The sequence below is a fragment of the Hyperoodon ampullatus genome (genome assembly GCF_949752795.1).
Source record: "Hyperoodon ampullatus genome assembly, chromosome: 3".
In the NCBI taxonomy this organism is placed as follows: domain Eukaryota; kingdom Metazoa; phylum Chordata; class Mammalia; order Artiodactyla; family Ziphiidae; genus Hyperoodon; species Hyperoodon ampullatus.
The window spans coordinates 29045461-29071597 of NC_136916.1; the positions used below are offsets into that span (position 1 = coordinate 29045461).

At 46.8% G+C, this 26137-nt stretch overlaps 2 protein-coding genes across 8 annotated transcripts; one reads left to right on the forward strand and one right to left on the reverse strand.

The window, feature by feature from the left end:
• Positions 1-1630: 1630 nt before the first annotated feature.
• On the forward strand, positions 1631-5361 carry IDI1 (isopentenyl-diphosphate delta isomerase 1). Its single transcript, XM_079701030.1, has 5 exons — positions 1631-1646; positions 1933-2105; positions 2217-2309; positions 2758-2888; positions 5156-5361. The coding sequence occupies exons 2-5, from the start codon at positions 1964-1966 to the stop codon at positions 5168-5170; spliced, it is 381 nt and encodes a 126-aa protein (XP_079557156.1). The 5' UTR covers positions 1631-1646; positions 1933-1963; the 3' UTR covers positions 5171-5361.
• Positions 5362-7129: 1768 nt separating this feature from the next.
• On the reverse strand, positions 7130-25711 carry GTPBP4 (GTP binding protein 4; the record flags this gene model as incomplete). Of its 7 annotated transcripts, none has more annotated exons than XM_079700053.1 (17): positions 7130-7745; positions 8644-8787; positions 10390-10455; positions 11422-11619; positions 13406-13506; positions 13967-14015; positions 14301-14378; positions 16001-16111; positions 16612-16701; positions 18976-19041; positions 19122-19313; positions 19921-20013; positions 21216-21316; positions 22360-22496; positions 22581-22684; positions 24593-24763; positions 25664-25711. In XM_079700053.1, the coding sequence occupies 17 exons, from the start codon at positions 25709-25711 to the stop codon at positions 7593-7595; spliced, it is 1902 nt and encodes a 633-aa protein (XP_079556179.1). In that variant the 3' UTR covers positions 7130-7592. The 7 variants fall into 7 exon arrangements, with proteins under 7 accessions (XP_079556179.1, XP_079556178.1, XP_079556182.1 ...); XM_079700052.1 differs by having other exon boundaries at positions 13967-14018; XM_079700056.1 differs by lacking the exon at positions 24593-24763.
• Positions 25712-26137: the final 426 nt, after the last annotated feature.

Below are 26137 nucleotides of genomic sequence, written 5' to 3' on the forward strand. Positions count from 1 at the left end.
AAAAAGAAACGAAATTGAGTTGTTTGTAGTGAGGTGGATGGACCTAGAGTCTGTCATATAGAGTGAAGTAAATCAGAAAGAGAAAAACAAATACTGTTTGCTAACACATATATATGGAATCTAAAAAAAAAAAAAAAAAAAAGGTTCTGAAGAACCTAGGGGTAGGACAGGAATAAAGACACAGACGTAGAGAATGGACTTGAGGACACGGGGAGCGGGAAGGGTAAGCTGAGACGAAGTGAGAGAGTGGCATGGCCATATATACACTACCAAATATAAAATAGCTAGTGGGAAGCAGCTGCATAGCACAGGGAGATCAGCTCCGTGCTTTGTGACCACCTAGAATGGTGGGATAGGGAGGCTGGGAGGGAGACGCAAGAGGGAGGAGATATGGGGATATATGTATATGTAGAGCTGATTCACTTTGTTATAAAGCAGAAACTAACACACCATTGTAAAGCAATTATACTCCAATAAAGATGTTTTAAAAAAATTACTTGGGGCTTCCCTGGTGGCGCAGTGGTTGAGAGTCCGCCTGCCGATGCAGGGGACGTGGGTTTGTGCCCCGGTCCGGGAAGATCCCACATGCCGCGGAGCGGCTGGGCCAGTGAGCCATGGCCGCTGGGCCTGCGCGTCCGGAGCCTGTGCTCCGCAACGGGAGAGGCCACAACAGTGAGAGGACCGCGTACCACACACACACACACAAAAAAAAAAATTACCTGTCAAAAGTCAGAAAGCTAGTATGCAATGGAGCAAAGATTGGATTAAAATCCAGGTCCACATCAAAGTCCACATTTTCCACAGCGCATTCCTTTGATAGGGCTGTTGTAACAGAATAACACAAATTACGCTTAAACGACATAAATTTATTGTCTCAGGTCTGGAAGCTTGAGGTCCAGAATCAAGGTGTCAGTGTTACATTTTGTTTGTGTCAGTGTTGGTTCCTTTCGAGACGTGTGATGGGGAATCTATGCCATGCGTCTCTCTCTCACACTCCCTTAGTTTCTGGTGGTTTGCCAGCAACTCCGAATTGTAGAGGTCAAGTTTTCTAATTCCTTTTATTCACAATTTTAAGTCTCGACACTTCTGGGTGCAACCGCTCACGCTTACCTACCGATCTCAATCTAGTGCACAGAACGGCCGCGAGCAGGCGCCTCCCCACGCCTCAGAGCCCGAGCGTGCAGAGAAGCCTGACATCAGCACGTCACCAGCGCAGGGCCTCGGGCGCCTCAATTGGCTGGCTTGGCCAGGGCGTGACCGGTGGGCGGCCGCTCTCCCGGGCCCCTTCTCTCCTAGCTCACTCCGTCAGGTAGCTCTGCAGTCGAGGAGCACCCCCCTCACTCAGCGCCACAGGGAGGACGCCGAAACCACCCGCGCTTCGGCCTGGGGGCGGCTCTGCAGCTCACGGCCCTGGGAGGAGACCCCTCGCGCTCCGGGAGTGGCGCCACCGCGCGACCGTGACGTGAGGCGCGGCCGGCGCGCCATTGGCCAGCGGCAATGTGGCGCGCTCTGGCACGGGCGCGGGCGATTGGGCGCGCGGCGTTGGGAGGCGGGGCTAGGGCCGGGGGCGGGCCTTGTGCTTGGGAGCTAGGCCTGCAGGAGAGAAGCGCGGCGGAGTGTCGTCCCGCTGCCGGCCTGCCTGTGAGGTAAGGAGGCTGGGTCTCTGAGGGGAGGCGGGCTGGAGTCCCGGGTTCGGCGTCGGGCTCGGCGCTGAGGGGCGCCCACTGCCTGTTAGTCGCGTCCTGTGAGCTCAGGGTGCTTTTTCCTTTTAACTGTTTTGGGGAGAAGCCAGAGGGCGGAGGTCTATGCGGCGCGGGAAGCGCGTGGGGTCGCCGCCGGGCTGGGTGGGCGCAGGCCGGGAGGATGGCGCGGGGGAGGTGGCGGGGCGGCGGGCTCAGCCTCCAAACCTCGGGTCCCCACCTCCCCCGCCAGGTCCCCGGGTCGGCGCGCAGGCTGGGCCGCGATGCCCGAGGTGAGCACTGACGAGCTGGATGAGCGGCAGGTGCAGCTTTTGGCGGAGATGTGCATCCTCATCGACGAGAACGACCGGAGGATCGGGGCGGAGACCAAGAAGAACTGCCATCTGAACGAGAACATCGAGAGAGGTGCCCGCGGGGGCGGCGGGGCCCGGGAGCCCCGCTTCCTTCGGACCCCAAAGCGACAGGCAAGTAACTGGCCTCTTAAAACTCAATTCATCGTATTTCTTTTGCTTTCAGGATTATTGCATCGAGCTTTTAGTGTTTTCTTATTCAACACTGAAAATAAGCTCCTGCTGCAGCAGAGATCAGACGCTAAAATTACCTTTCCAGGTTAGTGTGCTTTGTGTAGTGTTTTTTGGGGGACTGTATTTAGTTTGATTTTGTCACATGGAACTTCTGGTAGCCAAGGTCAAAAAAGAAATCTTGTGAATGACTTAGTTTTATATTGTTCATACAAAAAACTTGTACGGTGGTTGCAACCTAATAAGACGTAAAGTTTATCCTAATAAAGGATAAAAACTGCTAGGTATGTGTAGATTCATATATAACTTTCTAAATTGTATCTAATACACGTTATGATCGCTTTGGTTAAGAAGGCGTTCATAAAAACTTATCTACACAAGTGTCACGAAATGGTTGCTGATAGCTCATTATAACAGATTTAGAAATCCTCAAGAATCATTTTGTTTTTCTGTTACTTTTAAAATTTAAAGTTTTCTTAACCTTTCAGACCTGCTTTGAAGAAAAGTTAATGTGCATCTATATTAACACGTTCCAGGTTGTTTTACTAATACTTGCTGTAGTCATCCCTTAAATAACCCACGAGAGCTTGAAGAAAACAATGCAATTGGAGTAAGGCGAGCAGCACAGAGGCGTTTAAAGGCTGAATTGGGAATTCCCATGGAAGAGGTAAGCAGCCATACTAGCTGAAATCTAGAATACATTGAAACAATTTTTAGTAAAACATTAAATTTAGGTGTAGCTTTCTGCTTTGTAATCTCTTGCTTTTTTAGGCCAAGAAATCCCATTGGATAAAGGTTAAATTTTGATTTCATAATACTTGTCGATATTTAACTCAGTACCAAAATGGATTGATCTGTTAACCAGTTTATAAAGTTGACTGTGTTTTATAATTGATCAGATCAAAGATGAATATTTTCTTGTGAACTCCAGATCTGATTGGGTGAATTGAAATAATCTTTTTTTCCCTGGAATTGTCCCCTTTTAATAATACACGAATAAATAATCTCTCATTTAGTTAAAACGGTAAATCTTTTTCTCCTGTAAGTTAATATTAAGATGTGAGGCAGAATGGCACACTTCTAGTTAGAGTGACTGCTTTTCCTTTTTTCTTTAATACAGGAGTTTTCAATAAATCTACTTCTATTTTTGGTCCTATGGGAAAAGTGTCAGACACTTGGAACTATTTAATGTTATTTAATACTATTTCCATATATTAATAGGAGACTAATGTTTCAAAAGTTGTCACTCTAAAACTAGTTCTGTGGTTCAAGGTATTACTGAAATGTAGTGGGTTGATTTAGATTATTTTATGGTTGCTATATTGGAGGTTTTTGGGTTTTTGTCCTAGGTTCCTCCAGAAGAAATTAATTATCTAACACGAATTCATTACAAGGCTCAATCTGATGGTATCTGGGGAGAACATGAAATTGATTATATTTTGTTTGTGAAGAAGAATGTGACCTTGAATCCAGATCCCAATGAGATTAAAAGCTACTGTTACGTATCAAAGGAAGAACTAGAAGAACTTCTGGAAAAGGCAGCCCATGGTGAAATTAAGATAACTCCGTGGTTTCAAATTATTGCAGAGACTTTTCTCTTTAGGTGGTGGGATAACTTAAATCATTTGAATCAGTTTATTGACCATGAGAAAATACACAGAATGTAGATGTGGAGATGAATGATTACTAAAGTACTAAAGAATTTCTCTACTTAGTAAACTTAAGATGAATTTTTTAAAAACCTGGTTCCCTGTTAGAACTCTCATTGGAAATATTGATACTTTACAACCAGAATTGGTGTGGAAAAGAATTCTTGATTTGTGTCATACAACCCATATATGTTAACTGCAATTTGTAAAAAATATTTGAGATTATTATAAAAAAGAGCAAATAAACTAATTTAACCTATCTAAACAGACGGTTATGACAAATTTGAGTAAGTTCTTCATTTTTTAATATATTGTGATAAACATTTTCAGAAGACTTGTAGAGCACTTTGCTGTTTGCCAGGTGCTTGATGTATCTTTAAATTTTTATCATAGTCCAGAAGAATGTTCAATGGAAACTATTTGCTTATCTACTTCAAAACAGTTCAAATTAACTTTTCAGATTGAGATTAATATAGAACAGGTTCAAGGGAATTCAATGGTATATATCCCGATTTCTGTCATTGTTAACTTTGTGTTTTAATCATTCTGAAGTATTTTGATGCTTAAAGTCAAACATTGTGGGCTTCCCTGGTGGCGCAGTGGTTGGGGGTCTGCCTGCCGATGCAGGGGACGCGGGTTCGTGCCCCGGTCCTGGGGGATCCCACATGCCGCGGAGCGGCTGGGCCCGTGGGCCATGGCTGCTGAGCCTGCGCGTCCGGAGCCTGTGCTCCGCGGCGGGAGAGGCCACAGCGGTGAGAGGCCCTCGTACCGCAAAAAAAAAAAAAAAAAAAAGTCAAACATTGTTTTTGGTAATGACTAGTTTAATTCATTTAAATAAGCATTGCTGATTAGCAAAGTCTGTGGTTTTCAGAGTTACTGGGAACAGACAGGCTATTTGTAAAATGGAACTTGGGTCAGTTGGGTCATACTCTACAACAGGGTATTCTAACTTTGGCACTGCTGATGTTTGGATTGGATAATTCTTTTGGGGGCTCATCCTTTGTGTTGTAGGATTTAGCAGCATCCCCAGGTTCTACATAAAAAAATGCTGTTGGCACCGCTCCCCCTATGACAGCCCCAGTGACACCAGATGCCAAATGTCTCCTCGAGGACAGCATCACCCACAGTTGAGAACCACTGTTCTGCTGAGTCAGGCCGTGTTGTAGGGGGAAAATTATCAAAAAGAAAGGCAGGCGTTCATATTAAATAGATTTGGGTTATGGAATATGTGTGTATTAATATTTAAAGTACACTTTGACTAATGTACTTTAAACTCTTGCCATAGACTTCTCAGACTTGAAATCTTAAGACAGCTTTATTATCTTTGAATGCTGTGTATTAGTAAGTAATGAAGAAAAAGATAAAAATTTGTTTCTTACAAAGCTAAATGTTTTATAAATTCAATATAAAAATCCATTTGTTAACCCTGAACAGTTAATTTCAGGCAAGACTGTGTAGCTAATAGTAACTTTATTGAAAAATAAAAACAAAACTGAATTACATTTTGATACTGTTGTCTCGTTTGTTAAAACTTCAATACAGTAATAGGTCAACTTGCCTATGGTAGCTTAAGTGATAAATGACATAGTTTCAAAATGCATTTTTATATTGTTTCTAGTTCTTTAGTAGGAACTTTTAGGCTAAAAGACACGTGTAACCAGTTACTGGGTAGCTACAGTGGCTAGTGGTTGCCATATGGGCCGTGGCGTCTTAGACTGTTAGATGCTGGACAAGACATTGACAACAGGTACAGAGCAGAGGGAGCCGTCTATAAAACTTTATTCTCTTTATTGATATTCCTGATTTGTTCGTTGTTTTTTCTGACTTTGTCCACGTCTTCCTTTAGCTCCTTGAGCATCTTTAAGGCAGTGTCTAGTAAGTCTGTCATGTCTTCCTGAGGGATAGTTTCTTAGTTTTTTCCTTTAACGGACCATACTTTCCTATTTCTTCGTATGTGAATTTTTAGTTGTTGGTTATCTGTACCACCCGAGGTCTTCATGTCTCTTACTTCCTTTCCGACTGTGTGTCTTTCCCTGGACACAGACATGCTGACTTTCTAAATTCCCCTGAGCCAGCAGTGCTTTCTTAAGTCCTAATCCTCACATCTCTAGCTCTCCAAAGGGGTAAAAAAGGAAAAATGCAAGGGAAAAAGAAACAGGCACTGACCCTTCAAATTCAGCTGATGGGGATCCATCTCTGTCTACACCTCTGCCATCAGAAGCAGCAACTGTCAATCAAAACAAAGTCCTAATATTTGGAGAACAAGGCCCTTAGGGCCCAATCTGAATCCCACAAGCACCTCCAGAAACGCAGGTACAGTGACTGCCACAGGGTGTGGGGTGAGAGGTCAGGCAGTTGCTAAGCCACAGGGGCTAAAACTGACAAACTGGTTTACCGTGGAGCCTTTCCCTGGAAAAGGTGAGCCTTTAAAGACTCTGGAGTCCCAAATATTCAATAGTTACAGCAGAGATTCTGCCAGAGCCACTGTAACCTGGGAGGAGAGGGACTCTGGTGCTTCCTACTCCCTCTCACCTGACACCCAATGGGTTTCTCTCTACATAATCTTTCTCAGCATAAACGTGAAAATTTTACTTTGGATCCCCAAAATGTAATGCAACTTTCAAACACACCTTGAATCACACTGCATGACACTGGAAGACTCCCACACAGGTGCACTTAGAAATGCCGTGAGTCAGCAGAGGGGATGCTTGAAACTACACATAAAGCAGTGGCCACAGCAGTTTTGTGGTCGAGAAGTGACGTTTTAAGCACTTAATATTCTAAAATGTTAATTTCCTACATTTTACTGGGCCTGTACCTCACAATGATTTCTACTCAAAATAAATTAATTTTCAGCAGTGGACACAAGCAGCAGGTGCCCACATTTAACTGCTGTAGTAACTTAGGCAACATTCTGTTCCACTAAAAAGTATTTTGCGCTTTGAAAACAAGAATTGCCGGGCTTCCCTGGTGGCGCTAGTGGTTGAGAGTCCGCCTGCCGATGCAGGGGACACAGGTTCGTGCCCCGGTCCGGGAAGATCCCACATGCCACGGAGCGGCTGGGCCCGTGAGCCATGGCCGCTGAGCCTGCGCGTCCAGAGCCTGTGCTCCGCAACGGGAGAGGCCACAGCAGTGAGAGGCCCGCGTACCGTGAAAAAAGAAAAAAGAATTGCCATTTACTTTCTTTTCCCTTTTCATCTGCCCAAACTGACAGTGATTTGTAACTAAAAAAACAAAAACAAAACCAACTAAATAAAACTGCTTTCTTTTGGAAGTTTATTTTGGTTAAAATAGTTGAAGACAGACTACAACAGTACATTGTACAAAAGGAGATAACTTAGTCCTGGCATCCTGACATCTGTAAGCTTTCACCAGCTAACTCTTCACATGCAGTGAAACCAAAGTTCCCTGTTGCACAAGAGAGAAAGGTTTTTCTCCATCAAAAACAACGTAGTCACATAAATATATCCTTCCAGCCCTGCAAGTCTGAAGCAACCAAAACTCCATAAATGAGAAACCACTGCCTGCTCAAAATATCTGTAATATTATGCAGCAATAAAAATCCCCCACACCTGGACAGTTATCGGGTAACCACAGCTTTCAGCAAAGCAACAAGTGCTTGAGTTATTCCACTGTCACGTTCAGTTTACAGATCACGACTCCAATTCTGTGAAACCAAACCAGGAAGAAGTCGAGCCAAAGTGCTTCAGCTGCGAAGGACACTATCTCCTGTCCTTTTTACCAGCTTTCCTCTTTCCCGAGAGCAGGTGCTTGGGTTTCATGTCAAACACATGTCTGTCTGCCTCCCCTTTCCTCCCCAAGCGATTCATCTTCTTCTGAGCGTTCTTCATCATGGTCTTGGCTTTCTTCACCATCTATAAAGGAGAAGAAAAACACGTCAACTGTGGAAAACCTAATTTCCAAGCAAATTTCCATTACCTGTTAACACTCTGTCTGAACGGTCCGGATCTGTGCTGTGAAGAGAAACCCTGGTGAGTCTCACTCACACCATGTTCCCGTGGATCCACCACAGTACCTGCAGGAGCTCAACCAGTATCTGCAAGATGGAAACTACCCAGACAAGTCTCGTACCTACAGGGACCAGATACACTCAGACCTGGACTTCCTCTCAGACACACAGGGACACTGAGATTCCAGCCCATGAAACTACTCACACCTGATTGACAAGTGTCAATGCTGGTGTTAAATCCAGACTACCAGATGGAGACGGCGTGGTGGAATGGGAAACTCGGGCTCCCAAAAGGGAGAATACTTGTAAGTTTATACACAAACTTTCTCATCTGAATTTTCAAAATGCTAAAACTAATCATTTTTGTGTTTATTTTAAAAAAAGTTTCAGCAAAAGAGACAGTATACATCCAAAGTGTCTTTCCCAAAAGACTCCCAAACAGCTCTCTATGGGCTGGCTCCCCACATGGGCCTGTGGTGGGTGAAGGCCCCATGTCCAGGTTCTAAGCAGGACCGCTTCCTAGCACAGCCCTGAGCGGCTAGGACAGAGGCTCAGGCCGTGGTGCTATTACCACACCCTGCTCTGTCCACCCCAACAAGGAACACATGCACTGAGGGCGAAAGTCCAGGGACACCCGGCTGTGCCAGGTCCAAGCCCGCCTCTCGGGGTACGGCACACAGCCAACGCCCACTCCCCCATCCCCACCCCGCAGTCCTTGCAGATTCAAGTGTGTGTGCCCTGAACCCTCATGCAATCAACAATAGAAGCTACCATTTTATTAATTACACCTTACAAGGACTAACCTTGACGTCCCGGAGACCAGAGACATCACGTGGGGTCCGAGAGCAACTGCGAATCCGGGCCACAGATGTGGGTGGGACAGAGTCTTCCCGCTTCCTTTTCCTTGTGACGCTCCGAGACCTTCTGGCCTGGACCACATAATGGGCCTGAAACACACAGAAAGCAAACTTCAGTGCCTCAGGGTCCCAGCCTTAGTGACAAACATGAAATTATTCCAACGAGGGGAGAAGGCACATGGAGGGGTTTTTAGAACTATCGTCAAATAAGTTAAATACATTTAAAATACACATAGTTAGGGCTTCCCTGGTGGCGCAGTTGTTGAGAGTCCGCCTGCCAATGAAGGGGACACGGGTTCGTGCCCCGGTCCGGGAAGATCCCACATGCCACGGAGTGGCTGGGCCCGTGAGCCATGGCCGCTGAGCCTGCGCATCCAGAGCCTGTGCTCCGCAATGGGAGAGGCCACAACAGTGAGAGGCCCGCGAACCGCAAAAAAGAAAAAGAAACCACATAGTTAACTTCACATTAATTATTGGTCAAACACTCTTGTTTTTTTTTTGGTTGCATTGGGTCTTCGTTGCTGCGCACGGGCTTTCTCTAGTTGCCATGAGCGGGGGCTACTCTTCGTTGTGGTGCACAGGCTTTTCATTACGGTGGCTTCTCTTGTTGCGAAGCATGGGCTCTGGGCGCGTGGGCTTCAGTAGTTGTGGCACACAGGCTCTAGAGCACAGGCTCAGTAGTTGCGGCACACGGGCTTAGTTGCTCCGCGGCATGTGGGATCTTCCCGGACCAGGGCTCGAACCTGTGTCCCCTGCATTGGCAGGCGGATTCTTAACCACTGCGCCACCAGGGAAGTCCCAAATACTCTTTTTCACTTCCACAGCTGCTTTAAGTTACAGAGCTGATTTTAACTCCATTTAAAAAACTTTACTTAGAGCTGCCTGTTCAGCCACATTAGCAGCACAATTTATGTAAAGAGCTGTCTCTCCTTCATGCCCCCCTTCCGGGATCATCCGCCTGAACACAGTGACGGCCGCCTGAAAGCTCAGCCTTGTGGGTGCTGAGATCCAGCTCTGCAAGCCAGCAGCTTGGCACCCGGCCCATGGCGCCCCCTCATGTTACTGTTTTGAAATAAGATGACACAATGATGTGAGAGGCAGGTACCCTAGAGCCCAGCACCTGATAAACAATCCAAAGTCAGAAGCCATATGTGAACATTAAAATAACACCCCATGTAAGCAGGATACGCTCATGCACTGCTGATACATTTTGATTTTGCTGATCAAAATCTGAATTAGTCTAACACAATGTCATCCTTTGTTTCGGTAATTCCACTTCTTAGAATCTGTTTTGAAAAAACAATCCAGAACATGAAGACGTTCTTTCACACAAAGATGTGCATTCCCCAGAGTAATTCATCAAGCAAGAAAAACTGGGATCCTGAAAAAGGTATCTGAAATGCTTTCTAACCTCTGGGCTCCGAGGAACAGCTTTAAGCTATTTACAGCCTACATAACTCTCATGCCAAGAAACTCAAGACCACCTCACGTTTACCTGGTGTCTAAACTGAAGCTCTACGTGAAGACATCAGTCACCAAAATCGAAGTTGCAGCTCAAGTACTAAAAATTGCACAAAACAACGTAATTCTCAGCACAAACCCCGGAAGTGCTAACTCCTCTGTAACCCGCTCCTGCCCTGGCTCCCAGGACAGCGCCGCCCCACCCATGGCTCTGAGGCCGTCTGCACTCACGTTGTCTTTGTTGTCCATGTCGACACCGAGACTGCGCATCTCATCCTCCAAAACCTTCCGCTGAACCTGAAGACGGAAACGGACATTGTTTTAAGCAAAATTAGTTTGATAAATGTTTAAAAAAATTTTTCAAGGGAAACCGTACCTTTTACAATGATCCATGATACACTTATTTTAAAAATTCTTTTACTTGGGCTCATGTGTATGTTTTTGTACAACTCATTAAATAACATGAAAATTAACATTTCCTGGGCAATTTTTCTGAGCAGGACGATGTACAGTTGCCCCTGGATTCCGCTCAGCTCCCCGGGGATTCCCACATGCAGACCCCAGAGGCCAGCATCTCCTCCCAAGCACACGGAGCCCCATGATGCGGGGGATACAGCGATGGCCACGTCTGTCAAGAGACAGTCATTCGCCACCACACAGAAACAGTATTTCGAACACATGAGTATCCTCCATGGAGAGGTGCCTAGCATCCGACATTTTCCCTCCTGTCCCATCTTACTCTAACTGCCCTGTGCACCATCCTCTTTCCCTGGGGAGCTGTGCCTCCAGACAAGAGCACGGAGCAGGAGGAAGATGCTAAGAAGACAGACCTGAGAACTAGAAGGACCCTGACACCATCTGATCCACCTGTGCCTCAGTATGAACTTCCCCGTCCTAATCAGTCACAGGGCCCAGTTAAATCACCTTTGGCCCTAAGTTAGATTGGGTTAGTTTTTCTGTAGATTGTAAAAGATAACTTCTAATAAAGAATTAAAGAATAAGAATGTGTTAATTGAGGACTTTACCTCTACAAATTTATGCGTAACTCACAATCTCCATTTGTACAGCTACAAAGGGGTTGAATCCAACAGTGAAAGTCACCAAGAAGGGGTATAATACTCAGAATATGAAAGATCAACACTCACTCAACCTCAAAAGTCAACTTATACCAACAAAACAAAGTGAAGCAGTTTAGCATGGACCATACAAGACTCCAATACACGAAGAAATAGGTGACGCTCTTGGACACGACACGACACTTGCCTTCTTGGCTGTCCGAGGCATCCTGGGTCCCTGTGTGTCCTTCTCTCTGGACTGCAGAATCTTCAACTTCTTTTTTTCCCTAATCTGTTTTGCCAGCTGTTGGATTTCCGCCATTTCTTCATCTTCAGTTTCAGATTCACTGTCATACACTCCAGCAGCTGTTCTTAGCTCTTCTTCTTTTTCTAACTCTCCCAATTTCTTTTTAAAAAGTCATAATTAAACAAAGCCAACAATGAGAAACTCATAAACAAGTGTAACAATCTTTATAGAAACCAGGTTTCCCCTAAGCCTTTTGGGGTATGATGAACACCTGGGTCCAGACTCACGTGGGCCTCGCCCTCTGTGCCAGGGCTCACCTCCCCACAAACAGGCTCCGTGCGGAGATGAGCACAAAGACCAAGCCGACAGCCAAAGACTATTCTGTGCCACTTCTTTTCCTTCTTTAGAAGCAACCACTCCCAACTCTGAGGTTAAAACGTGTAAAATGTTCCCCTTGCTCCCAGCAGGTACATGAAAGACCCTCCATTCTTGAAGAACTGAGAACATCAATCTGAACTGGCCTTGAACCACGACAGCCTGTGTATCCATCCCAAAGCCGTCCCAAACACAAGCTCGTTGGCCACACGGTTAATAAAATTTTTAAATACATATAACGAATAAACCTCGACAGGAACCCGAGTCAGAGGTACCCCCATCCGTACTAGCATGAAAAGGCATAGGGAGGGAGGTTGGACGGGAAGGCCAGGTCAGGCCATCTGAGCCCAGACTACGGAAGGGATGCGACAAAGAGACAAAGCAAGAGGCACAACTGAAGAGATTAAGACATGAAATATAAATTAAGGATGCCATTTGAGAACTGAGGAGTGAATAACAAGGGAAACAAGGAACATATGTTGCAAATATTTACAAAATAAAAACTTGGCTGGCAGTTCCTCAAAAAGTGAAACATAAAATTACCTTATGACCCGGCAACTCTACTCCTAGGAATCTGCCCAAAAGTGTTGAAAACAGGCACTCAATACTTATCCATCAATGTTCATAGTAGCACTAATCACAATCCCCAAACGGTGGAAACAACCCTATGTCCATCAACGGATGAATGGATAAACAAAATGTGCTACACATATAAAACAGAATATCACTAAGCAATAAAAAGGAATGAAAGCTCTGACACATGCTACAACATGGGTGAACCTTGAAAATATTATGCTAAGTGGAATAAGATCAACATATTGTAAGACTCCATTTATATAAAATATATAAAACAGGCAAATCTAGAGAGACAGAAAAGAGATTTGTGGTCGCCTGAGGCTAGGGGGAGGGGAGACTAGGAAGTGATTACTTATCGAGTACTGGGAGTTACTTTGGGGATGATGAAAAGGTTCTGCAACTACACAGAGGTAGTGGTTGCACAACACCATGAAGGTAAGAGATGCTACTTAACTGTACACTTTAATACATTAGAAAAATAAAAAACAAACTTGACTCAGGAGAAAAAGGATAGAAACTAAAGAGAACACAGGGTCTAAGAAGTTTTTGTTTTCTGTGGACATTCATATGTTAAGAAACAGCAAACAAGAAGAGGACTGAAACAGGAGGCAGCTGCATGTGCCGGGGCAGAACTTGGGGAAGACAAGGGGTCAGGCAGGGAGCGAGCAGCACCTGCAGCCAGAGGGGCCCACATGGGGTGGCCACGAGGGCGTCCACGCCCCAGGGACTCCCTTATGAAGTGAGGCCACCCCTGAGACCAGCACAAGGAGCTCGGGCGGGAGGTCTAGGAGGAAGGGGAGAGTCTGCACCAGCGCCCAGTGCAGGGACATGGTGCTGCGTGTGCAGGGCCCCAGGAGGCAGGGCCCCCGGGGTCTTGGTGGGCGTAGAAGGAATGAGGGCCACGGACAGAGGTGAGTGGAAAGTTGTGTGCGTGTCTTTCGGTGGTACTGTTAAAGAGGAATAAAAGTCACATAATTTAACTAGTGACACAAACCTGCATGATGTCAGGATCAATATAGTCGGCTATGTTATGGCCTTCCCAAATCTCAGGTATCTTATCATGCTTCTCAGATGAATTCATTATATCCCAGTACTCTAAAGGTCAAAGAACAAAAAGTTTATAGTTGGTTTTAACATCAACTACCATGTGCCCCAAACGAGCCACCACTTACCCAAGTCCTACACCTGTGAAGACAACAGAGCACTTGCGTTCAACACCAGGTAAGCAAGGTAACGTGCTCGACCGAAGGATTGCTCCAAGCACATCCTAAGACACGTCAGTACCTCAGGATCAAGTGTCCAAAGGGATGAACAACAGATTATCAACAATATCAGCCTGGTCCAACACTTATATGCTACGAAAGCTACAGAAATGATCACTCACAGAAAACTACCTGGAAGGAAGAAATCTCAGAGTCCTGGCAGTATGCAACCTCTCGCCTCCAAGAAATTAAATTAACAAAATGCTGGAACACTTGCACTTTCACATTTTTCACACAACTGGCATCTGAAATCAACTATCACATTTGAGCAACTATCACATTTGAGCCCTTACTTTGAAGATCCAGAATATAATCATCTCCCATTTCCAGCTCAATGTCCCGTTCCTGCAATGAAAACACAGTTTTCATCAGCGCTATTTGACCTTCAGATCCAGAACTGCTGGGCCCCCTCCCTTCCCTGTGGAATCACCCCTTCTCGAACCGAAGAGCCAATCCTTTCAGCACCTGAGGCTCAGTGCCCATTTCTGGTGAGAAAGCTGTTTCTGCCACTGGCGGACCTGGCACCTCCACCCAGGAGGGTGTCCAGGCCCCAGGGGGTTTATGCTCCAAAGCCCTGCCCCGCACACGCTCTCCAGCGCAGGCCCATGGGGCGCTCCCATCACCTACCCGCCTCCTCTTCGGCTCCCCGAGCTCCATTCTCCTTCTGCGTGCCACGACTCCTTCAGGGATGAATGGGGGCCGCTCCTGAGAAGACATGAGTGGAAATACCTACATGAAATGCCTTGCTAAATCAAAACACAAAGATGAAAAACTACAAGCAAATTCTCCACCTGCAAGGGAAACACAAAACCACACCCAGACCAACTAAAAACCAAGATGATGTGGGGGAGAGGGGACGGTGCAAGGCCAGTCTGGGCAAGGAAGCTGGGAAGGCTCCGTAAGCCAATTCTAAAGTCTATTTAGAAAAAACAAACGGTAAGAGAATCAAGAAAAATTATGGATGAAGAAAGCAGTACAGGAGAAATAAAGCAGATCAATGAACAGGAGAAATTCAGACATAAGCCCAAGCACAGAAGGGAATACGATGGGAAGACACATCATCCAGCCAGCAGTCCTGAGATAAACGATGAGCTGAGTGAAGACCACCACCTGCTTCCCATGAACAAGATAAAAATCACAACTAAATGAAGACTTCTATTAAAAAAAAAAGGTAAAATTTAAAAAATTGAACCATCAGAATACAGAAGAAAAAATACCTTTGACAAAAAGAAAACAAATCCACAGAACATACAAGAGTCTGATTTCCTTAATATAAAAATTACAAATCAGTAAGAGATAACCTAAAGAAGTGAAAAAGCAAATAAGTATGTCAATACCAAGATACATATCCTGTTCCACATTATGTTCACTAACTGAAAACAATCATGTTGAATAATCACTGAGCATGACAGCCTGAAATTACAGTGTAGAAATATCACTTCTTATAATGTAATTTCCACTTTATTTTGGGGAAAAAAAGTGTGGTAATGAAAAAAACTGAAAACTGGTGTAACTTTTTGAGAACAAATATGATAAAAATCATTAACAACGTCACTGACAGTGATCTTTACCTGTATTGTTAATGCCTAGACTAGCTGCCAAAAATTAGTGTTGAATGAATAAATACACAAGAAACATTAAAATAAATAAAAAGTGGGAATTTCCAAGTGGCCTAGTGGTTAGGATTCTGGGCTTTCACTGACATGCTCCTGGGTTCAATAGCCAGTCAGGGAACTGAGATCCCGCAAGCTGTGCAGCACAGCAAAAAAAAAAAAAAAAAAAAGAAAAGAAAAAAGAAACACATCACAACAATGGAAGCATCTTTAGTCCGTCACACTGACACAACAGGAAGCGTGCATTCTCAAACCTTCAGGAGTATAAACCTGCAAGGCATTGTTGGAGGACAATGACAGTTTCGATGCTATACCTTAAAATTCACTCTACAGATATATTTGCAATTAAAAATAGAGACCTATGTATGAAAACGTACCCTTGAGCACTAGTTTTTAATAGCAAGAAAATGAAAAACTTGAAAGAAAATATATTCCCGTGTTTAAAGTGTTTTAAAAGAAGCTTATATGCCAAAATGTTTCTGGACAAATAGACAAGCCGAGAGTTACAGTAACAGCCTCTGGTGCGGGAGCAGGTTTAACCTGGCTCTTCATACTCCTCTCACCGCTTCGATTCTTCCTGACATACATGGCATAACTTTCATTCTGAGAAAGATGCGAGAACACCCAGGAAATCCACTACCGGGGAGGCAGGCGTGCGGGTCCCCACCAGCCATTGCAACCCCCTGCCTCAAGGGCCTCCACAGGCAGCTTTACCTTGTCATCTCTCCTGCTGGGAACAGCCAAATGTAGTCTGTTCAGCACCTCGTTCACTTTATTTCCTTTCATTTTGGTTTCAACTCGATGAGCCAAAAGCCTGTCACAAGCCTAAGAAGGTGAGAAAACGTGGCACCAGGTCACAGGGCACCTGGCACAGCCTCATGTTGCCTTCTGGAAGGAACCAGGAACCAGAGCCCCCATAACCAGAGGACGGTCCCCAGGTTTGGAACCTGCTATGCTTTTCCCTCAGAGGTAGGATCTGATGGCTAAGTGCTGGGACCCCCAAGGTCCAAGTAAATGCCCTGGGGCAGACCTCACGCTCCGGGACAGGGGAGGGTGGGCCGGGTGCAGAGGGGACCTCTCTCTTCCTTCCCGGGTCAGGGTCAGGCCCAGCCGGAGGAAGAACCCTGAGGCAGCAGGACTAAGTGAAAATGACCTGTGCTGGGAGTGTGAGCATCTCTTCACATCCCCCCATGTTCACTGGACGGGTAGGGGGCCCCGGGATTCATCTCTCAGGTGGAGCTACTAGCACTCAGGGCTGTTAACACCCAGAGAGAAACATTCCTGTCAAGGAAAGGGATCAACCCTGCTTGTGAGGAAGCACTGACCTCTGTCTTCACTTTAATAACCCCTTCCTCCGTCAGGGTGCTGGTCTCCACCACAGAAAACCCTTCAGCCTGCAGATCTAGAAATATTTTCTGGGAATACATTAAAGGACAAATGAGAGCTGCGTTTATCCCCAGTTCCCCATGAACAAATCTTACTTCTCCTCAAATGGGTGCTATAAATGCTAATTATAATTAACACATCTGTAGTTTTTTAACTCTTTTGAAGGACATCTCCCCAAAACAGTTATTTATTTTTCCCTAAATTCAGCTGTGATTAAGAAAATACAGGGGCTTCCCTGGTGGCACAGTGGTTAAGAATCCGCCTGCCAATGCAGGGGACACGGGTTCAAGCCCTGGTCCAGGAAGATCCCACATGCCGCGGAGCAACTAAGCCCTTGGGTCACAACTACTGAGCCTGTGCTCTAGAGCCCGTGTGCCACAACTACTGAAGCCTGTACACCTAGAGCCCATGCTCCACAACAAGAGAAGCCACTGCAACGGAAGCCCGTGCACCGCAATGAAGAGTAGCCCCGACTCACCGCAACTAGAGAAAGCCCGCGCGCAGCAATGAACACCCAACGCAGCCAAAAATAAATTAATTTTTTTTTAAAAAATAAGAAAATATACATTACGGGGAGGATCAGATCAGACTACAGCAAGCAAACCAGAGGCTCTCTGGAACATTCTGTGAGACCTACCATTCTGAAGAGAATCTTGAGAAAATTAAGATACAGATTTTCATAGAGAATATTCACAATGCTATTTTTTATAAAATACCTGGCCTCCACAGCCTAAGATAATTCCTTAGAAAACGATACAGCAACGTGTACGAATCCAGCTACGAACGAACCACCAAGACCCCAGGACAAGGGACTTCATTTGCACCTCCACCAATGCCACCCGACACCTTGCTGCCGGCCTGACCATGTGACAACGCTCAGACACAGGTGGCCAATTCACGACAGTCAAGCTTCTCAGGAATGAGTTCTGCTCCCCCCGCTCCCTGGAAAGACCAGTCATACCACCTACCAGCATGACCCACATAAGACACCACACCTGCCGCCATGTGCCTTGTGCGAGACGGGGCAGAACCTGCACTGCAGCTCCAGAGACATCAGAGTCAGCGACCGACACAGGGCAGGCCCCACGCGGTGCTGACCAGCGTTCAGAGCACCCGCAGCCCTGCTTCCCAACCCAGCGATGCAACTGTTCCCACCACTGAAACTCCATCGCAGCTGGCAGTGGGGGCAGGACTTGGGTGCGTCTAACCCCAAGGGCTGAGCTTCCAGCACAACGATCACTCCTGACCTGCCCTCCCCTCCACACTCCAGTGCTCTTAGCCTGAAAAACTGAGATCACCCAATAAGTATCTGATCCTTTCAAAGGAAAGAGAATTCGCTGACATCAGCGTTTACATCATCAGTAACGTAGAGTACACAGCAGTGCCCAGGGACACCAGAATGGCTGTTTAAACACATCACGTTCTCACCAAGGACTAAGTGTCCAAACAGCACCAGAGAGAGCCAGAGACAAGAGCACAGCCCCCCAGAGACCCTCTGCTCAGGCCAGACAAGCGCAGCGCCTCTCACACCAAACGGGGCCTTGCAAACCCTGCTGCTGGGCCTCCCAGAGTCTGACTGCGGAGGCCCAGGGTGTGCCCTGACTTATGACACATTACCACCGAAAAGCAACGCCAACACTGCTGGTGGGGCCACGAGACAGAACCACTGGACCAGCGCAGAGCTTCTCGAAGCATTTGTCCTGACAGATGTCTCCTGGGGACGGATACAGGGTCAAACAGCTTGAAAACCTAGGGCTAACCATGTTACCTGCCACTTGGAAAATTACAGCAGACACGACAGGGTCACGGCTCTGGAAGGTCTGCAGACACTCCTTTTCCCTCACTCACTCAGTCCCCAACATCTCCCCACAGAATCTGTGCAGTAGGTACTCCAGTAACACCCAAGAAACGCCTCCCACTAGACACTTCGCTGCAGGCACTGCTCCAGAGCAGCCGGCAGCCCAGGCCCAAGGAGCTGAGGCGAACCTTGAGGTGCTTTGCTCGTTTTAAGGCCCCAATAAGAGAGGCAGCCCCTTCCGAACGAGCAGTCTCCTGAAGGCTGCTGTACCGACCACACACACAGCCAGCCCCACAGCCTCTGAGAGAGTAGGAACCAGGAAACCTCACGGTCCGTTTGCCATTAATGGGCTTTCATAAGGTCACGTCGACTCAATCAGTGAGGATATTATCTCAGCTGCAAAACGAAAACCAGACTAGCATCGCTAACATTCCTTTTCAACTCTGATCGTGCAAGACGAGATTCAGAATTAGTAGGAAATATTGAAAACATCAAGGTGATTTACCTGATCGTCCTCAGAAAGTTCAGCTATTCTCTTCACGTCACATTTGTTTGCTACAATGATAAGAGGCTAGAATAAGAAAGAAAAATAACGAAATTATTACCTTCACGCTGCAGGTTACAAACTAAAACATTGGTCCCCACATTCACCTTGTTGACAAAGAGCGGCCTGATGTTCTGGAAGAGCTCCAGCTGCTCCCCGAGTCCGTGCCCACACTGCTCAGACAAATCCATCATGTAGAGAACGGCGGCTCGCAGGTGAGCCAGCGCAGTGATGGCTTGCATCTCAATGGTGTTGCGATCCTCCAGAGGGTGGTCCAGGATCCCCGGAGTATCCACCACCTAAAGTCAGACTCGTTACTCCAGAGCCCACGTCTGCACAAGCTGCTTGCCCAGCACAGGCCAGGGGCGCTCACAAACCCAGACCAGCTCCGACAAAGCTGGTAAAGAAAATGCAGGGCTCCCAACTGACCACGGTAAAGAAACAAGGCAGCAGGGGAAAAGGACAAATTAAATATGAAAAACGGGGGAGGGGGCTGCAGAGCTCATTGAAGAACGAACTTGCCAACGACCCTGAGAAGGACCCCTCTTTCCATTAGTGACAACACAGAAACACTGGGATAACTGCTCCCACGTGCTAGGAATGACATCACCTCGCATAACATTAAATTCAACTATGGAAACAGGCTGCGTCATGCTTGTAAATGGTTTCTGATGACCGGCCCATCAGAAGCACCACCATTAGCCAAGCGCAGGTGGCTTGCTGGGAGCTGCCGCGTCCCCTGAGCTTGGCGGAGCTTGTCCACGGGGACATTCCCGGTGACCCCCCAGCCTTCCCTGTGACCCTGCATGCACTGGGACGTGGGCAGACACTAACTAGTCTGTGGGAATCCCCCAAATCAAACTCCAGGAACAAGGCCACGACTGTCCCGGCTTAGACAGCTCTCACCTGCCAGCGCAGATACTTGTAATCCATGTGCCCAACAAACAGAGACTTGGTGGTAAAGGCGTAGGGCTGGACGTCCACGTCTGCTCTCGTCACCTGGAACAAACCACAAGTCCTGTACCGCGTATCCTCTGGTACAGAGTATCCTCTGTATTCTCTGATACAGTATCCGCGATACAGGGTAAACGCGGCACCTACGTGTTATCGAGACTAACTGCTGGGGTAGGAAAAAAACAAAAAAAAACCCACGAGATTCAACCTCATATGATTGAACTCTGACAGGAGCCAGCACCTCAGCAGGCGGACGGGCTCCTCTTCCTCAGGACCTGGGCCGCAGAGGCGGAATATGAATCAGGCATCAGGGAGCAAGGAAGGCCCAGCACCTGCAGGACACCAACCAGCTCCTCTTCTCACCCATCCTGGCCCCAGCGACGCCCAACAGAACTTCCTGTGATGACGGGAACGCTCTACACCTGCACCTCACGCCGGCCCGCGAGCCACGCGGGGTCCCTGAACTCCTGAAATGTGGTCACGAGACTGAGGACTGAATTTTCTGTTGTTGTTTAATGTTAGTTAATTAAGCGGCCCGTCTTACCCCCAAGGCCTGGCTCACAAGCCCTGGAGAGGTCGGCTGAGACACTGCGGAGCTCAGCTGTCACTGCGTCAGTACCACTTGTGGACAAAACAAAAACCTACAAATCTGCAGGAGTGTTCTTAGTAGCAGAGAGCCACACATGTAACCATTGTTTTTTGGCACCTGGGCTGTTGCTGGTTGTGAGCTGACACTTCAAACAGTTTCTACTCCATTCAGGTCCCTGAGCTCAGCTAAGGTGCTGCGTTACTTAAACAGTTCCTTTAGCTCTGATAATAAACTCACTAAGTAAAGAGCAACCATTTCCCACTACACAAACCAAATAGTTTACATGCAAGTTGACACAGCAACCCAGGTGACATCACCTGAGAAACACCTCTGGAGCCTGGGAAGGCCAGTTCAGCAGGCATGGTCTGCATGGTCAACAGTGACTCCCTGGCACTACTGTTCCCGGGACACGCATGTCCATGTGTTAACAGAAACGTATTTAAACGTGTCAAATGCCTTAGAAATTTGTAGAACACACAAAAAACTCAAAAATAAAATGGTCCCCATACTGCAATATCCATCCAGGTTCAGGGTCGATCCTCGAGGATGGGAGGAACAACGTTTTGGGCCCAGGGCAGTGCCTACTAGAGGAATGACTACAGCCGCCCTCATCCCAAGCAGTAAGGTCCTTGGTCACTGTGCCGTCAGGCGGACCAACCTTATTGATGAAGCTGGACTTGCCGACATTCGGGTACCCACACAGAAGCAGGGTCCTTGTATTCGGGTCAATGGTCGGCAGACGGGACAGATGCTGACGCACTGTGAGAAGTTTACAGTAAACATGCTTAATTTCATAAGAAAACGTAAGAAACTCAAAGCTGAAGATCTGCTCGACTTAGCTGCACACTCCAGGACTGTGGTCACATTACCCTCACTCCAACATTTATCATGTTCCTGATGGAGAGAATACGAATGAACGGAGAAGGGACCAGCTGCGGAGGCACCGGGCATCCAGGCTGTACCAGGAATCCTGCTCCCAGGCCCGACAGCATGGATTCATTCCTATCCAACAGGTACAAGATGGGGCCCAAACCACACAACCCAGACAACTGAGTAAGAGAGATGATATTTGAAAGAGCATTTTCGAGCGAGTGTGTGTGCCATCACTTCCTGGCTGGGCAGCAGGCTATTTCCACGTAATGAGAAACCCTCAGGGGCCTCGTCTGCTCCAGTGACACCAGTGGGCCACCCTGATGACCTAACGGCTCACCGGAAGCACTGTTAAAGCAGCCCAGTGTTACAATCTTGTCACAAATTATTTGCAAGATGCTGGGAGGGGTGGGGGGTCCAAAACCAAATCAGTTAAAAACACTTGAAATGTAAAAATACATGCATGCAAAAAGGCAAAAAATTGTTTCAATAAAAGTCCTACTACATTAATTAAGAAATCATCCTACTGAAAAAAACTACTAGGTAAAAAAACTAGAGTAGCAGTTTGATGCTAACACGTTTTACAAAGAAATGCACCATATTGTCAGTAACAGGTAAAACTATGGGTCGCTTTATTTTTATGTTTTATTACTTCCCCATGATTTATAACGTACATGCCTTACCTATTAAACTTAAAAAACATAAATTTTCTTAATAGTGCTACTAATGTGTAAGCATGTTAAGTGCTAGCTGCTTTTTCAGTAATATCTAACCTGTTAGAATTTCTTACAGGCTAGGCTGGGAAAAATAATTTGATCCTCTTATCTCTAAAACAAAACAAAAATAAACATTTTAAAAATAACTTCTCTACAAGGATCAAGTACGTTAACAGAACGCACTAAAACCTGTTTTCGCTGATGCATAACAAGTACCTTGTTCCAAATATTCCAAACTCTGCTTCTGTCTTTTGATAATAGTACACATTCGCCCAAGGGCCGCACGTTTCAGCTGCTTGCAGCGGTAGAGAGAATCACCATATTTCATAAGCCGCACATAATCTTTAGCAACGCTGAAAGACATAAAAAGAAATGTGTAAGAGTTTTCTCTCTTTTAACAGTAACTTAAAATATACTATGTTAAGAAAATACCTTACTTGTCCACTAAATTTTTGGCAATATTTATTTGTCCTAGAGCCAACTTGTAATGATCCTTGTCATACAGAATGTTCATCAAATCAGCATAAAACGGATGAATATCCTATAACAAGAAAAACAAAGTGGTCATTTTGCTCCAGCAATTTCTCCTCCCAATATATGAATAACACTTGAAGAATAATTTCCTAGGGAAACACATCGCACCTCTTACTCTTCCTCACTCCCCCAGGATCTTCTCCCCGGTCCTCTCTCCTGTTCAGTGACTGTTTAGTTCACAAAGAATGGAGTCAGCAGGGCAGCCAGGCCCATCTCCATCTGAGCACCAGAGCCCGCCCCTCACCACTCAAGAAATGAGCTGGAGAAATTCTTCCCTGTCCCATCAACCTTACGCTATTATTGCCCCAAAACTTTAAAAAAAGTTTTAAAACTCCCTTGAGCCCACAATCTGCCCATCTCTGCTCCTCCTCTTGGCAGACGCTTCTCAGCTCCTCAGCTCTGGGGCCACCAGTGCCCTGGCGGCCGTGCTCCCCACCTAGTGCTCTCACCCCCACAGACCAGTCCTCCTTCGAAAGTCAGTCACAGCAAGGCCAGCGAGGCCGGTCCCAGGCTCCACTGCAAAGGCCGCTACACAAGTCGCCTTGCCCCACCCACACCCTCTCCGACCCGCCTCCTGGACCTTCCTGTTCTTGAAAACACCACACTCTGGAGCCCGGGGCCTTTGCACTTGCTGTTTCTGTGCCTCAGCGCTCATTCCCCAGGTAGCGCACAGCTCTCGCTTCCTTCAGGGCTCAGCTAGCGGACTTCCCTCGTCTCCATACCCATATGACACACGTTTTCATGTTTATTATCTCTTCCCCCCACTAGGCAAGATAGGGGCTTTAAAAATGACTGCTGAACAGACACAGCAATCGTTTAATGAATGATAATCTACTCCAACCTTTTACTCGAAAATTGTTCTCAGATAACTTTAGTTTGAAAAAAAAAAAGACAATAGGAATAGACTGTTCATAAATTTGAACCCCTAATGTATATTTTTAAAAAATGATACCAAGGATAAAAAAGGTAAATTTTTTTTTTTACAAAGAACAAAAATCTGGTGCTGATTAGATCAAAGTATTTTCTGTTTGCTCACATCAGGTGTTTCCTGGTGTCTTCATCTCATTCTTACTGCTTTCTTTATCCCCAGGTACTTCCTGAAGTACCCGCACTTTCCCAAGAAACTACACCCTCATCCAGCCAGTAGTCACTGAGCACCTATCAAGTCCCAGAATTTTGTAACAGCAATTTCTGTCACATAAACCAATCTCTTCTCACTGCCTTAACCCACCTGCAGGGACTGTTGTAGGGCAGTGGCACATGTAGGCTCTCATGCTGTACTGCTAATCCCACATCCATCACCTCCTCAACAACCCTGCAACCACGCCGCCCCACACAGGGACTCCACAGGCAGTGTCCTCTCTTGCGTCCTACAGCTAAACACACAAGCAAACTGCTCTACACAGCAGAGCTCAACTTTGGGGGCTCAATGCAGAAGGCGGCTCCCCACGAGACTGTTTCTTGCCCGTGAAGAAAGTACACAGATGGTCGTTAGCTGATGAAGCAACAACATCACAAACACTGCTGGGCCTCAAGCCACTGGCCCAACTTGAGGCCACAGGAAAAGGAGCCTTGGAAAGAGGGAGGAGAGGAAGCACACAAGCCACCAGAAGCTCGGGCTTCTGAATTCAGTCCACAGCTTTCAGAGCTCGGGTTGGCCCCTACAAGCCTAGAGGTTACAGAAAAAGCCCGAGCGAGGCATGCTCTGGGCCCTCGTAGATGGAGTTTGACCGGGGGAAAAAAGATACTAAGGAATCAAAACACCTGTACTCTGTTCCCAGTTTTGCCACTCTCAGAGTAAACTTCGACAAGTCAATTATTTCCTCCTTCCTTCATTATCTCTAGACAGACCTGGTTTAACCCTGTCTGAAGGCTCATATTTACATAATCACTTATGTTTCCCAGAATCACTTACATCCAATTTGGGGAAATCCGTCAGAATCTGTGAGAGTCTGTCATGGTAATTCTGCTGAGTAAATTTGACTTTCCTCATATAAAAATGTCTAATGCGATGGATTTTATAATGTTTATGGATAACTGTCGGAGTCTTTCGTTGAGTCTTTGACAATGTTAAGTCAATAAAGTCCTGCAATTAAATAAAGTAAGACACAGTTACACCAAAAACGTCTACTTTCACCCACTTATTTGAAACCATCTTAAAAGACTAATATTTAACAATACGATATATTTTAAACTACAAACACATTTTCTAATTAAATCTTCAATATAAAACTTGCTCATCTTTACAGTTCCTGGCCTTTAAGAAACACGCAGCAAATGGCTGCAGAAATAAATTTTATCCTACACTTTCTTCACGTTATCCTAATTTCCAAATACCTACGAACCTCTAAAACGTAAGTAGCCAGACAACTCAAGCATAAATTAGAAAAAAAAACTTTTTTTAATGAGAAACAGTTTTACTGTTTCAGTTTGCGTATCTGTGGCTTTGAAAGTACATAAAATAACAGATAAAACTAAAACCCACTATACACAATTTCCTAAGGTAAGGTGACTAAGGCATGTAAGGTGACTACCAGAAGATATAAAAGACTTCTGCATGAATTCCCCAGTGCAAACTAGCCAAGAAGACAGGTGCCGGCAACACTGTTAGCTCCGGGAGGGACGCCGCGGTCTCGCCTCTGACCGCAACCCCTCTTCCACCTGGCAGAATCCACGAACCCTTTGGGGACAGTTCAAAACCTATCTACTTCATAAAGTTTGCCCTGACTCTCCCCCTCTTCTCTGGGGAGGACCCTAACATCTGAGGAGGGACCCTAACCCCGGCAGCCCTAATCTCTGAGGAAGGACGCCCCCACCCTCTGGGGAGACCCCTAACCCAGGGGCCCTAATCTGGAGAGAACATGGACTAAGACGGGGGCCTGGCGAAGGAGGCGACCCCTCTCAGCCCAGCGTTACAAACCGGACCCTCGATTCCCATGACCCGGCAGAGAAAAGTGTGGGCGGAAGGGCCCTCGGGGCCGCCTACCTTGGCGGACGGCACCACCGTGATCTTCTTGAAGTTGTAGTGCGCCATGCCTGCGATCAGCCACGAGGGACGGCTGCCCGGAGTTCTGCCGGGGGGTAGGAGGAACTTCCGCCGAGGTGGACGGGACTTCCGCTAGCTCGCGTCACTTCCGGGCGCTCCCTACGTCCCCCACACATGGCCCGGCGTCCCACAGCGCCCCCGCCCGGCCGGAGGAGGGGTCACGGGGCCGGGGGTGGGGCTGAGGGCGCGCGGAGGACGGGAGGAAGACCGCGGGGAGGAAGCGGTTTTGAGGTTCAGTTCCTGCCTCGTAAAGGAGAGGGTCCTGAGAGGCCTCCCTGGGGGGTCTGTGCTCCCCCCGACGGTCACCGGCTCCAGGGCCCGGCCGCGATCCCCTCCCGGCCCGGGTCAGGGGTCTCGGGAGCCTCGAGGTGTCGGGGTGGTCAGAGGCGCTCGAAAGGCTCCGGGGGCCTCGGG

Coding starts and splice junctions, on each gene's coding strand:
- IDI1 (XM_079701030.1), top strand. CDS start 1,964: ATGCCCGAGGTGAGCACTGACGAGCTGGATGAGCGGCAGGTGCAGCTT. Junction 2,106..2,216: donor GAACGAGAACATCGAGAGAG/GTGCCCGCGGGG, acceptor TTTTGCTTTCAG/GATTATTGCATCGAGCTTTT. Junction 2,310..2,757: donor CGCTAAAATTACCTTTCCAG/GTTAGTGTGCTT, acceptor AACACGTTCCAG/GTTGTTTTACTAATACTTGC.